At 47.0% G+C, this 15000-nt stretch overlaps 1 protein-coding gene across 10 annotated transcripts in view; it reads right to left on the reverse strand.

The window, feature by feature from the left end:
- LOC122257264 (uncharacterized) overlaps positions 1–15000 on the reverse strand; it is a 156238-nt gene that overhangs the window by 108831 nt on the left and 32407 nt on the right. For 6 of the 10 annotated variants that reach the window (XM_086553427.1, XM_086553194.1, XM_086553142.1 and 3 more), the window contains exon 2: positions 12700–13962. The exons of the other annotated variants lie outside the window; for them this stretch is intronic. In XM_086553427.1, coding sequence (XP_086409553.1) covers positions 12700–13816 — 1117 coding nt within the window. In that variant the 5' untranslated portion in view covers positions 13817–13962. The remainder of the gene's footprint in view (positions 1–12699; positions 13963–15000) is intronic. 10 annotated transcript variants of the gene reach the window in all.

The following is a 15000-nucleotide window of genomic DNA, read 5'->3' on the forward strand; positions in this document are numbered from 1 at the left end:
CTCCCTCTCTCCCTCTCTCCCTCTCTCCCTCTCTCCCTCCCTCCCTCCCTCTCCCTCCCTCTCCCTCTCCCTCTCCCTCTCCCTCTCCCTCTCCCTCTCCCTCTCTATCTATCTATCTATCTATCTTAATTTTGTTTCGCTCTCTCTTTCTCTTTTCTCTCATTCTCTTAACTCTCTCTCTCTCTCTCTCTCTCTCTCTCTCTCTCTCTCTCTCTCTCTCTCTCTCTCTTTCTCTCGCTCTCCCTCTCATTCTCTCTCCCTCCCTCTCCCTTTCCCTCTCCCTCTCCCTCTACACATTCCTCCTCCCCTAATTGCTCTTTTCTTTTCCACCTCTCGCTTCCTCCTCCATTCCCCTCTCTCTTTGTTTGTTTTTAAACTGGCATTCCTCCTTAGCTCTCGGTATGCTCGACTATGCACTCAACCCCGACCATTCCTTACTCTATCTCCACCTACTGCCTCCGCCTACTCCTATTAACTCCTAAGCATCTGCCTCCTCCACATAATCCTTCGTGTCCATCTCATCCACCTTCTCCTAAGGATTCACCTCCTCCACTTACTCCTAGGCATCCAACTCATACTCGTACTCCTACGCGCCCATTTCTTCCACCTACTCCTAAGCATACTTCCTCCACATGCTCCACTTTCTCCTAAGCATCCACCTCCTCCACCTACTCATACGCGTCCACCTCCTCCACCTACTCATACGCGTCCACCTCCTCCACCTACTCATACGCGTCCGCCTCCTCCACCTACTCATCAGCATCCACCTCCCTCACGATTCCTACGCTAGTCCTACACACCCACCTTCACCACCTCCCCCTCCCCCAGCATCCACCTCCTCCTCACTCCCCCACCCTCCCCCCACCCCCACCCCCCAAAAAAAAAGAAAAAAAAAAATCTCGAGCGTCAGGGAAATGGCAAATCTTCTCCCTCCGAAGCTCTTAAGATCCTATAATCTCAACGCATTCATCTCGGCTACACTTCCTTTCGAATCCCCTTCCGAAATTCCAGGTAGTTATTTCCTTCCAAATCCCGATGCCAGAAAAACAAGCACGCAAGCAAGCAAGGAAGCAAGCAAGCACGCACTGTGTTAGGCCTCTTCCCTCCATTCTTTCGGGAGAAAAATTTTCTTTTAGAAGTATTTTCCATTTTTTCGGGAACATTTCTCAGATAGCAAGACTCGCCTTTCATTTTTCTTCTGTTTAAACTTCCATGATGACTTTTCGTCTAATTTCTTTGATATCCTTTGTCTTGGTTTCCTTTGTCCATTTCTATCTAACGAAGGGTTTCTTGTTCCTTATTTACTCTCGCTCTATCCTATTTTATATAAATCTTTCGTCACTATTCCGCGGATTATGAAGATTATCACACATGGTTCCACGTCAAGACGAAGTTGGTGCTAATCGTGATAATAAATCAGGTACCATGATAAGCCTGATAACATGCAGCAGTAACAGCAAAAGTGGCAATGATAATAATCATAACAAAAAATAATCATTGTCAGAATAATAATACAATAATATAATAACAATAATAACAAAAATAACATGATGATGATGATGATGATGATGATGATGATGATGATGATGATAATGATAATAGAAATAATAATAATAATAACAATAATGATAACAACAATAATAATAAAAATAATAAAAATAATAACAACAACAATACCACAAATAACAACAATAATTCTAATGACAATAATAAAAATGACACAACTAATAATAGTAATAATCATTAAAACGATAACAATAATGACGTGACGCCTACCCCCCCCCTCCCCCTACCCCAACCACTGGACAGCTGGAGAGATGGCGGAATCGGCCACAGGCAGAGAGGTGTCCAGTGTCCAGTTATGGAGCGAGTGAAGTGACAAGACACATAACCGCGGGCTCTTTCATAACAGGCCACACACGGCAACATAAGAGTGCCCCCTCACTTCTGCCCTTTGGAAGAGATGCCCTTGTATACCACTCTCTTGCCCTGCTTATCTTTTAATCGCGTTATATCACATTCACTTTACACCTCTTGCTTAATCCAAGATAACGCAATAATAGCTTTTATAATCGATAGAAAGATAATAATCGATATATGTTTCGTGTTTGGATGGTAAAAAGAAGAGGAGGATGTACTTACCAAGCGCGTCAATATTGGAGAATACTGGACAACAAAATCACTCACCTGGAAAATAAAGAAAAGACATTATTAATTTAAGAATGTAGAGGCTAATCAATACAAAAGTAACTCAAGCAAACTGGAAAAGTAAAAAAAAAAAAGATGATATTGAAAGTTCATACAAAAATTACATTTCATAATATATAATTTGCATTCTTGTCCTATCAAGCTGTATCATCATACACTCTCTTACAGAATATTTCTGAATGGATCACCGTTTTCTACGTTCTAGAAGTGTTTACCCTTCGACTAGCCATCTTCTGGTCATTAGAAGAAAACGACTTTTTTAGGGTGGATAACTCTACGAAATTAACGGTTTGTCTTAAAATGTGTTAAAACTTATGTGAATAATAACCTATATTACTATGAACAATAATACTACCCTATGTCAATGAATCACGCAAATAAGGCACAGATAGATATATGGCATAAAAAGGTACTCAGTGACAAGTGTATATGCAAAGTGGGAAGATGAGAAGGTAGGAAAGTAAGAAAGTAGAAAGGTTGGAAGGTAGGAAGATGGGAGGGAAGGAATGAATGAATGAATGAAGGAAGGAAGATAAGTAGGTAGGTAGGTAGATAGGTAGGTAAGTAGGTAAGTAGGTAGGTAGGTATGTAAATAGGTTGGTAGGTTGGTAGGTAGGTTGATAGGTAGGTAGGTAGGTAGATAGTTGGGTAGGTAATTCCATATCACTCTTCACAGAACAACAGATCTATGAATGAACAAACAAACAAATTTCGACTTTTACGTAATTAGCTTTCCTGTTATTTTCCGTTTTCTTTTCATCTCCAGCTAAGAATGTGAAAACAGAAAACGAACACAAAGGAAGAACGCTAAATAGTGAAATTGACATTAAGGACAATATCACAAAACGCGAATAAGATGAACAATGGACTGAAAAAAAACACACAAGAACACCGAAAACAGACAAACAAATAAATACGAAGACAATGGGACAGAAGACAATGGGGAAAATAAATAAAAATAACTACAAAGACTATTTACAGCCTAAATAATGGACAAAGACAACAAACGCAGTGATGACTATTATAAGGAGGAAGAGGAGGAGGGGAGGAAAAGGAGGATGAGGAGGATGAGGAGGAAAAGGAGGAGGGGGGAGAGGAGGAGGAGGGGGGAGGAGGGGGGAGAGGAGGGGGAGAGGAGGAGAAGGGGGGAGGCGGGGGAGGCGGGAGAGGAGGAGGAGGGGAGGAAAGAGGAGGGGAGGAGGAAAAGGAGGATGAGGAGGAAAAGGAGGAGGGGGGAGAGGAGGAGGGAGAGGAGGAGGGGGGAGGGGAGGAGGAGGGGGGAGGGAGGGGAGGAGGAGGGAGAGGGGGAGGGAGGATAGGGGGGAGGGGAGGATGAGGGGGAGGGGAGGAGAGGGGGAGAGGAAGAGGGAGGAGGGGGGGAGAGGAGGAGAGGGGGAGGAGGGGAGGAGGGGGGAGGGGAGGATGAGGAGAGAGAGAGGAGGGGAGAGGAGGAGGGGGAGGAGAGGAGGGAGGAAGAGGAGGGGGAGGAGGAAAAGGAGGGGGGAGAGGAGGAGGAAGGGGAGGGGGGAGAGGAGGAGGAGGGGGAGGAGGAGGAGGGGAGGAAAGAGGAGGGGGGGGAGGAAGGAGGAGGGGGAGAGGAGAGGAGAGGGGAGAGGGAGGGGGAGAGGGGAGGGGAGGAGGGGGAGAAGGGAGGGGAGGAGGGGGAGAGGGGAGGGGAAAAGGAAAGAGGAGGGGGGAGGAAGAGGAGGAGGGGAGAGGGAGGAGGGGAGAGGGGAGGAGGAAGAGGAGGGAGAGAGAAGAGGAAGGAGGAGGAGGGAGGAGGAGGGAGGAGGAGGAGGGGAGGAGAGGAGGGAAGGGAGAGGAGGGGGGGGGAGGGGAGGAGGAGGGGGAGAGGAGTAAGAGGGGGGAGAGGAGGAGGAGGAGGAGGAGGAGGAGGAGGAGAGGAAGAAGGAGGAGGAGGAGATGGAGGAGGAGGAGGAGTTGGAGGAGGAAGGAGAGGGAAAGGAAAAGGGATAGAGAAAGGAAGAGGGAGAGGGAAATGGAAAGAGAAATAGAAAGGAAGAAAGAGAGGAAGAAGGAATAAAAAGGAGTAAAAACAATGCCACTCGGAACCAAGACTCAAAATATGCCCAAGAGAAGACCAGAGTTTTTTTCAGCGGTCCAAGTAGAACCGATGATGAGTTACGGAACAAATTATGATTCCGAAAGGGTCCCCCGTAAAAGTTCACGAGATCAATGTCTTGCTGACGCTGGACTTAAAGAAACTATTGCCACGGGTGAAACATAATGATTTTGGTGGTGGTGGTGATGGTGGTGGGGGTAGTGGTGGTGGTGGTGATGATGATGATGATGATGATGATGATGATGATGATGATGATGGTGGTGTTGGTGGTAGTAGCGGTAGTGATGATGGTGGTGATAGTTAGCAACAAAACAATAATAAAAAAAAACACAATCACAAACAAAAGAGAGAGAAAAAAAACGAACATCAAAAAAAGCATTACCAGACGCAAAACTAATAAAAAAATAAAACGAAAAAAAAGAATCACAGAAGGAAACAACACAGATTCCAAACCTCGGCACCGAACTCCAATATTTACGGAAAAAAGGTTTCGGTCAAAACAGGAATCGCGTGACATTTGACAATTGCTTCCGGCGCGCAGTCTATAAATAGCGATATAAGACTACTTTTTTTTACGTTTATTATTATTATCATTATTTCATCTTTCCTTCCCTATTTTGGCACATTCCATGAGTAAACAGAGTCAATAGATAAACCTTCAGCTAGTTAACTGGAAGTGAAACAACAAACGACAACAGAAAACAGACAGGCTAACGACGAGGCAAATCAGCAAATCGACGAGCAACCAAAATACGGGAAATAAGTCAAACAAAGAAATAAAGGAAAACCTATTAGGCAGGCCGTTCCTACTCGCCCTTCGCCAAGCCCTCTGCGAAGGTCACCACCGAAACCGCTCATAGGCGAAGATAGTTCCCGCCCGACCTTCGTACGGAACAGGGCGCTAAAGAGGACCCCGCGTCAACATCTGGTCAGAAGAATAAGAAGAAGAAGAAGAAGATGAAGAAGAAGATGAAGAAGAAGATGAAGAAGAAGATGAAGAAGAAGACGAAACAATTTCTGCGTGGATGAGGGTGGGTGAGAAGGGGAGGGGGAGGGGAGGGGGAGAGGAGGGGAGGGGAGGAGAGGAGGTTGGGGGAAGGAGGGGGGAGGGGGAAAGAGGGAGGAGAGGAGGGGAGGTAGGGGGGAGGGGGAAAGAGGGAGGAGAAGAGAGGAGGTAGGGGAGAGGGAGGGGGGCTGACCGACGAAACAGCGACACCCCAACCCAGCATGACGACCTTGGCAGCAGCTGAGACGCGTTTCCCCTCAGCAATACATTCTCAGAGCATGGCGGCGGGGACTCGCATATTTGGAGGGAGTGTCAGATTTGGTAATGGCGAGGGATTCGTGACAGCGAGCTGCCTGGGAAAACCTTAAGAATGGAAACAACTTCTAGAGTATTCGAGACGCGTCGAAGAGGCACTTTGGAATGCAACAGAAAGTCTTCGGATATAATGTATTTGAAAAATAATGTGCATGCCTTTTACGTAAACGTCAGGCTTTTACATAAACACCATAAAATAATATAAAAAAAAAACACACGCCAACATCCCAACAGTTCTCAGGAAATATCAACAAGTATGCCCAGTCGTCAAAGTCGGATATGAGATGTCACGGAGAGACCCCCGAGAATTCCTACGAGACACTACGGGATCATCGAGTTCGGATCTTGTTACCGTAAGCACCCTTAAGGAATATCAAACATGATTAGGTACCGCGCCATGGAGCGTCACAACACAAACACTGCTACGCGAACCAAAGATAGAAGAGGATTTGCCATTTTTCGGTTTTCTCATTTCCTCTTCGTGTTACTCTTTGTTGTTGTTGTTTTTTTCTCTTTGTTCCCGCCTTTCTTTTAACATAACGGTGGGGGTATTACATAACAGGTGACCTCCACACACGACAAATGTTTGAACTTCCGATGTCACACTGTAATTTACCTCCTTAGTTAAATGGAAGTAATTTAAGGATCGGAAAACCCGTCCTTGGGAATTCCGAAATAAATCAATCCACACCAAACTCAACCCTTCGAGCTCACTTCACAGACTGCTCAACGGCAACCCAAGTATCAAAACAACCCTGCTTGAAAACTCACGGACAACCAACCGCGCGCTAATTAATCAATCTTACTTACAATGCTTAGACACAGCAGAGGTGCCATGTATCCCGAAGGTCGAGGAACCAACCCCCGAGAAGGGCGACACACACACGCACACACACACGCACCGCTCCGTGGACCGACGAAGAGTATATGGGAGGAACGTCGCCGCGACTGTCCGATCCGCTCTCGCCACCACTACCGCCGAGACTCTATCCACAATACGGTAAGACGAGAACCCCAACACGAAGAACCCGTCTGACGAGGGAACAACGGACACGCTGGGTGGATCCGCAAAGGAAAGGATGGAGGGAAAGGGGGTTTCACAGCGACGCAGATACAATGGCTGAACGCGGGAATAAAAAAAAAAGGGAAAAGAGATGGAATGAAGGTGACACGCATAGACTGACTGCGGGGATAAAAAGAGGAAAGAAAAAAAAAGGAAAAGTGACGCTAGACCGAAAGCAGAAATAAGAATTGACAGGAGAGGGAAGGAAAGGTGACGGAGGCGCATAAAATGAACACTACATGAAAAACGATGCATAAAATGAACGCAGAACGACGGCGTTCACAATAACAGACGAACACAAGAAAGAAAGACAAGAGGCTTCACAGAAACACAAACAGGAACCGACGTTTGAAAGTATATCAGTCGAACAAAATGAATAAAAAAATCAAGAAAATAAAATAAGCAAATGAAGGAAGAAAACAAAGATCTAGGCCACAGAAATCGAAAAGCGTTCCCGAGCTTAAAACCATTCCAACTGCCAAGGTCAGTCATAATCAAGATTTATTCATCAGTGTTGAGCCTCGACGACACAGAGAGGTTCTTCAAGGACACGTGTTCCGATTCCTGATATTATTGCCACATCATACCAACCATTCAGTGAAACAATGTAATAAAGCATCAATTGGCAATCCCACAAACGTGCAGAAAAAAAGATAGAAAGAAAAAAAAAATCTATTGTACCCCAATTCATCTTTAATTCCACCTATTTTTAGAAACAAGTACAGACTACCCGTTCACGCGAGAGGTGGAGCGCCGGCGCTACAATAACAATTACATTACGGCTCTTTACGACTGTCTCTCACTTGGCTATTACCTGTAACGGTTCTCTACGGCGAACAGGTCTTTTCACCAACTTGGCAGCGCTCGTATCCGATAAGCAGTAAAATTTCCACGACTGATAATATAACTTCGTGTTGTCAAAAAAAAAAAAAAAAAAATATATATATATATATATATATACAAATATATGCATGTATGTATGTACTGTATATATATATATATATATATATATATATATATATATATATATATATATATGTATGTATGTATACATACATATGTATGTATGTATGTATTTGTGTATATACATATACATACATATATATACATATATATATATATATATATAGAGATAGATATAGAGATAGATATATAGATATATAGAGAGAGAGAGAGAGAGAGAGAGAGAGAGAGAGAGAGAGAGAGAGAGAGAGAGAGAGAGAGAGAGAGAGAGAGAGAGAGAGAGAGAGAGAGAGAGAGAGACATATGTAAGAAAGTTTAAAAGAAACACGTGCGTGTGAACTTAACAAAACACAATTTAAAAATACGACTAGACAAGATCTAACACTGGAGACCACTTCAGCGAAACCATTGCCTGAAGTGCATCGCATCTTTAAAAAAAATCAGCATACATCTTCTGTAAACGGACACGCGCCAAAAACACGACTGATATGCGCTGAAAACATATTGGAACACATCCAACTACACCCGGCCCCTATCAGTTACAGAATTAGGTACAATTAACATTCCTATTTCTGCCTGATTTCTCTTTTTTCTCTCCCTCCCTCCCCTCCCTCCCTCTCACCCACCAACCCACCCTCCCACCTTCCTTCCCTCCCTCCCTCCCTCCCTCCCAACTCACCCACCCACCCACCCACCCACCCACCCTCCCTCTCCCTCCCTCTACCTCTCTTTCTTTTCTCTCATCCCCTTCCACTTCCACTTCCTTTCCCTGCACCAATCCCCATATCTCTCTTTTTGCCTCTCCCTCTCTTTCTTTCTTTTTTTCAATTCTTTCCACTCCAACTCCCTCTCCCTCCCCCAATCCCCCACTAACTTTTCCCTTTTTTTCCCAATACCAATACCTCTCCCTCTCTCTCCCTCTCTCTCCCTCTCCCTCTCTCTCTCCCTCTCCCTCTCTCCCTCTCCCTCTCTCCCACTCCTTCTCTCCCACTCCCCCTCCTTTTCCCCTTTCCCCTTTCCCCCTCTCCCTCTCCCATCTAAATTTCAAAAACAAGTTATGCAAGCACACCTGTAACTGATACTCCGAAGTGAGACAATTTGCAGGTGACAACACTCGCTCGACGGCACCAGACTTCCACAACTAACCGACCACACATGCCCTCATGAGATTATGCCAGAATGATGTGCTGTTAAGCCCCCAGACGACTTGTAAACAGACGTTATATAGGCGTTCTAGCCTGGAGAGAGTGAAAAGGGAGGTGGGTAGGGGGCGGAGGGGGGGGGGGGAAGCAGGCGGCGGGCGGCTCCTGTGTTGACTCGTTGTAAGGCGATCCGCGGGCGTGCCTGGCCGACGTCGCCCCCTCCGTTAACGCCGTCGGGAGGGCGCGGCGATCGGTAGTCCGGCTTTCCTTCATATTTTTTTGTTTTTCGCTATTGCTCTACAAAGCTACGTATGCTTTCTCTCTCTCTCTCTCTCTCTCTCTCTCTCTCTCTCTCTCTCTCTCTCTCTCTCTCTCTCTCTCTCTCTCTCTCTCTCTCTCTCTCTCTCTCTTCCTTTCCCGAGACCTGTCCTACGCATCGCCTTTCCTCTCTCCTTCCTCATTTTGGCTTTCTTTCCCTTATTCCTCTCTACCTCTCTTCCCTCTTCTTCCGTCGTCATCGGGATCCGCTCTCCTCACCTCCTTCCGAATCTGCGCATCTCGCCGACCCCGTACTTCACGAAAGAACATCGATTTCCTTCGGGTCTTTTACGCCAAGGTTATAAAAGGTCATCAAGTGAGAGAAGAAGAAGAGATGGACATTCCTATACACGCCCGTAATAAAAAACGAGAACTGAAAAAAAAAACTTCAAAAAGAAAAGGAAATCATGATGCCATCTACCCTTCTGAAGGAAAATTAAAACGACGCTGTGCATAACAAACCAAGATTAAAATATGACTCAGAGTCTCCGCTCAACGTGATGTTTTTGGCTTCCACGTTCCGAGAGCGAACACACGATGTCACGAGGCTGACACGGAGCCGAACTCTTCCCTTGGTCTATGGACAGACAGCCCGGCACACGCGAGGAGGATAGGCTCGGGTGAACAAGGAGCACATCGGTGACTATCCAAGGCAGTGCCATGCTCGGGTGCCACCGGAGAGAAACGCAAGGGTCGCCGTTGATACAAGTCCATTACAAGGAATTATTTACAAACAATTGACGTCATATCTCACAAATAAGCTGCGAAAGGAGCTGCGGCTCATGAGCTATTATTTTCGTTGCGAAACGTTACCTTTTTCGAAAACATTACCTTTCCCCGGAACGCCGTCTGGTTGACGTACACGCCATGCCTCTAGGCGCGCGGGGGGGGGGAGTTTTTCCCAGGTTCTGTATCGCAATACGGAATTTTGACGTTAATATTTTGGAAATATTCATTACCACGTGTCTAAAATTTTAAAATGCCTAAACATACGTCACTAAGAACACATGAAAACCGGACAATAAAAAGTAGAACATTTCTAAAATATATGCGGTTCGAAAACAAATGTTACACAACTGTACTCACATTCATACCCAAAGATCACGCTCACCACACACTCACGAATACATACGTGCATTCCTATTATAAGTACGTGCAAGTACGTGCAGTCATGTGTTCTAGTCTGCCTTCCGACTTTCACAAGACACGTCTAATCCGCGGCGAAGCAACATACAATTTAACGAAAATCCCCCCATTACCTTATTCTCAGCCATGCGTCCTGACTCGCTCCTTTCTCTATTATTCTCGCTTTCCTTCAAGCTCACGCCCGCTTCATCTGCTCCGCGCGTCGCAAGCACACAGTCATTAACGTCATCACGAGGGATGGGAGGAGGAGAGCAAGACGAATTAACGAATGCGCAATAAAGCGAAATTACCGCTGGCGAACAGGAAGTCGTTCGGCTCATTTGGAGGCGCGGTGCATCGGTACCTCATCTCGAATACTCAGCGATCGGATACCATATTCTTCGTCTTTCGTTCAGGTTTCTTAGTAAGCGGAGTGGACACACACGCGCACGCACACGCACACACATACATACACACAAATACATACATACATACATACATACACACACACACACACACACACACACACACACACACACACACACACACACACACACACACACACACACACACACACACACACACACACTGCAAGAAATCGAACGCTCCTCACGAACTGATCAGTTATCCGCGAAAAAAAACAAAAAAACAACTTCCATGTAACTAGCCCCCAGAGTCCGAAATAGTGAAAAGCGTCGATGTTAAACCGAAAAAAAAGAATGTGTACGAGCGTGCGAGAAAGTGTATGTGTGTGTGCATCCGTTCGCATCCATGCGTTAACCTCAGGGTCTTTCAACCGGACCGAGATAATATCGTATTCAGGTACTTCCTCTAAACCCTGATTAGCATGCAGCTGTCACTCGAATCATTCCTCCTCGAAGCACGAAGGATGGCCTCTGAGAACACCCTTGGACGACGGGAACTCGAGGAGCAGTGTAACTCGGCTTGGAATGGCGGCGGTTCAGCGTCACTGGACATATAGGTCTCCAGGCCGCCGCCACCGCCGCCGCCGCCGAAGCCGCCGCCACCGCCACCTAGCATGGTTATTGGTTAGCAAATTGCTTCATTGTTGGAATGAAAGAGTATGCGACAGACGACGTATGCCGTCCGTATGACAGGATGTTTGCGTGTTACCGCCAACGACTGGAAAGAATGGGCTAATGTTCTTTACTCTCTCTTTAATTAAGGCCTCTTTAATGCTCAAGACTTGGTACCATTTTTTCGAGTTCAATTACTTTCACTGTGTCTCAGACACTTAGACACTCAGGTACACATACATATACACACACACACACACACACACACACACACACACACACACACACACACACACACACACACACACACACACACACACACACACACACACACACACTCATGCTCATACTTATACTCATACTCATACTCATACTCATACTCACACTCATTCTCATACTCACACTCACATCACACACAGACAAAGTAAGTAATCTGTATTTGAAATAACTATTACAATTTAGTCTTGCTTTATGGGCAACGAGAGAAATAAAGTAAACGAAAAAGAAAACAGGAAGAGAAAGAGCGCCAAGGGATGGGTGTGAATCACAATGCTTGATCAACTGAAAGACCAGAAAGCGAATAAACTTAGTGAAGCTCAACATGTTTCATCCGATTTCTAATTCCAGTCGTGTCTTTTCTCTCGACCATTTTAATTTCAACCTCTAGCCTAATCAGTCAAAATAATGGGAAACACTGCACAAAAATCAACCTCTAGCTTTATCATCTTACGCTCAACCTCTAACTTAATCAGTCAAAATAATGGGATACAATAAACAAAAATCAACCTCAAGCTTTATCATCTTATCGCTCAACCTCCACCTTAATCAAGCTTGTAAACAAACATCCGCGACTTAGGCTTCTCGCGCCGGTTTTTTGCAACGGGTTGCGGTCATCAGCTGATCCTGAGTAAAATGCAAGTGATTCTGTGCGTGTCTCTGGCAGCACAAGACGCCGAGGTCAGCTGGCCACAACACTGCCTTTGCGCAAGTCTCTCTGCAGATAGTTACCGTAATGTCGACAGTTCAGTTCTGTGGTGTGAATATTAACCTACTTGCTAAAAGAAGCACTGCAAAAGTCACACTATGGGCGATCGCACTGGATACATGCTAGGATACCACTACACGAGAGGGAGCACAACACAGTGCAAGAGGGTGCACGTCACTGCATGATACAGCTTCACCCAGTACTGCACCGCCAGGAACCAGCTGATCCCGAAACTATGATGTGCAGCCACGCGCGACGGTGCATTCAGCGATGTTCATTCACTGAAGTGTTCATGCACTCCGAGTTCCCTATTCTCGCCATGGGCGGAGGGAGGCAGCACAGTGCCCCGCCTAACATTCCCCTAAAGCATGCAAGACGAGCAACGCCGTGCTCCGTGCAGAGGGTGGGTCTCATGATGTGCAATACCGGCACTTTCGGCGCTCCGGAGTCTTACCTTGCCACGAGCAATCCACGTTATTGTTGAGATGGTTGTTATTGTTGTTCTTGTTGTTGTTGTTGTTACTGTTCCTGCTGTTGTTATTATTATTGAGGGAGTCATTGTCGAAGGAGATAAACATCGCGGCCCCACGTGTGCTCTTCCTTTCCAGGTTGTCCTCGTGTCCTAAGATCTTGTCCAGGTTTGGCATACTCCTCAAGATGCTCTTCCTGTCGTAAGCATCCGCAACACCCGCGCCCCTGCACACGTTGAGGCGGCTGCGGAATTTCTTCATGCCGCGAGTGGGCGTCACGTTGCAGGACAGGCTGCCGACCGGACTCGCGGCCTCGAGTCTGCACGCGAGGTCGGACGAGCGTCGGACCAGGCAAGGCCGCCGGCCGCTGCGAGAGCCCTCGTAAGGAGCGGTCTGCTCTGTCGGGCGGCCGTTGCTGCGGCTCTCCCTCTGGGTGAGGACTTCCCGGACTTCCCTGTTTCTTCTCTCCATCTCGGCGCCCTCTGGCACCGGGCGCGTACGCGCCCAGCCAGGTACTATCGGAGAACCTGGCATTCCGGTCCAGAATGGCACTGTGGGGGAGTTTGGCACCGCTGCCCAGCCTGGCACAGTCGGCCAGGATGGCTCGGCGAACGACGCGGGCGGCGCGATGGTGGCGTCGACGAGGGTGAAGGGCCTCTTGGCAGAGGGCGGGTCGCACAGGCAGATGCAGGCCGCGTCGCCCTCCCTGTCCTGTCCTCGCAGCCGCGCGTCCCTTTCCACAGGCCGACGATGCTTCGGCCCCGCCTCCTTTTCCCTCCTGCAGTCGAAGAGCCGATGCAGAATCCCTCTTCGGTCCTGCCGTTCGGTCACGTCGAGGAAATGTCTCGGCTGGTGGCGTGACCGCGGCTGCGGCTTTTCACTGAAGCGGTAACTAACCCCGTTACCGTTCCCTTCGGCATGGACCTCTTCGCTGCTTCCTTTGAACCCGCCAACAAAGGCGTCACGGATTTCTAAGCCTCCGTGTTTGTCGTGCAAACACAGGCAGCTCGCTGGGGCGTGGGGATGATGCTGCGGACGGTCAAAGGCTGTCCTTCCTCTGTGACACTCGGGAAACACAAGGAACGTGGGCGAGTAACTCATACTTCACGCCATAGGGAGGCAAGCGTAGGCTGCTCCTCCTCGAAAGTCCAGCTGCGGCGAAATTTCACACGACAACACAGAGGTCATACTCATATCGCAACGCCAGTCGATTCCGTAATTAATCGTCTCATAACACTTTTCTTCCCCTGTCGATGTGTATCAATACCGTCAGATAAAAAGGAGGAGCAGAGGAGAAAATCTACCCCCAAAATAAAGCTAAAGTAACTTACTCATTTATAATAAAACAATAATCTGTTTAACCGACACACAGCCTCTAATCCGCCCGGAATAGTGGGTCCTCTTTTCCTCGTAATAGCTTTATAGTACGACCGCCTACTTATCCACTCTGATACCTCTATGTCCAATACGTACGCTGTAACAAGCAATGAAACGCGCGGTGAAAGCGAACTATTTGCAGAATTGGGAACAGCTGAATCATACGATTACAGTTACAAAAGGGAGGGAAAGGGAGGGAAGGAGAGGAGGAGGGAAGGGGGAGGGGGAAGGGGGAAGGGGAAGGGGGAGGGGAGGGAGGGGAGGGAGAGGTTGAGAGGGAGGGAGGGAGGGAGGAGAAGGGAGGGAGAGAGAGAGAGAGAGAGAGAGAGAGAGAGAGAGAGAGAGAGAGAGAGAGAGAGAGAGAGAGAGAGAGAGAGAGAGAAGAGTGAGAGAGAGAGAGAGAGAGAGAGAGAGAGAGAGAGAGAGAGAGAGAGAGAGAGAGAGAGAGAGAAATAAATAAAGAAAGAAAGAAAGAGAGAGAAATAAATACATAGAGAGAGAGAGAGAGAGAAGCGAGAAGAGGCAAAGTGAGAGTCCATCTATCAATACATTCACCAATAAATAAAAAAACATCAAAATGAAACACAAGATGCTCATACGACGTAAATAAAACAACATATTTACGAGACCAATCTGTGCAAAGCAACGAATTATTTTTTTCCGGTTAAAAAGGTGGCGATACTTGGTCAATGCGGAAAAAACAAGGGAAAGGCGAGAGTGTTATCATGGCACTGAAAAGCTACGAAAATGTGTATCGCTTTGCGGTTATGTGTTATAATTTGTCAGTGCGTTCGTGAGAGAGAAAGAGAAAGGGAGAGAAGGGGAGTGGGGGAAGGGGGGAGGAGAAAGGGAGGAAGGTAAGGGATGGGGGGGGGGGAGGTGGAGAAGAGGGGGAGAGAGGGGGAGAG

Source organism: Penaeus japonicus, unplaced genomic scaffold (assembly GCF_977035675.1).
Source record: "Penaeus japonicus unplaced genomic scaffold, GWHDUDI00000001_assembly GWHDUDI00000001, whole genome shotgun sequence".
Lineage (NCBI taxonomy): Eukaryota > Metazoa > Arthropoda > Malacostraca > Decapoda > Penaeidae > Penaeus > Penaeus japonicus.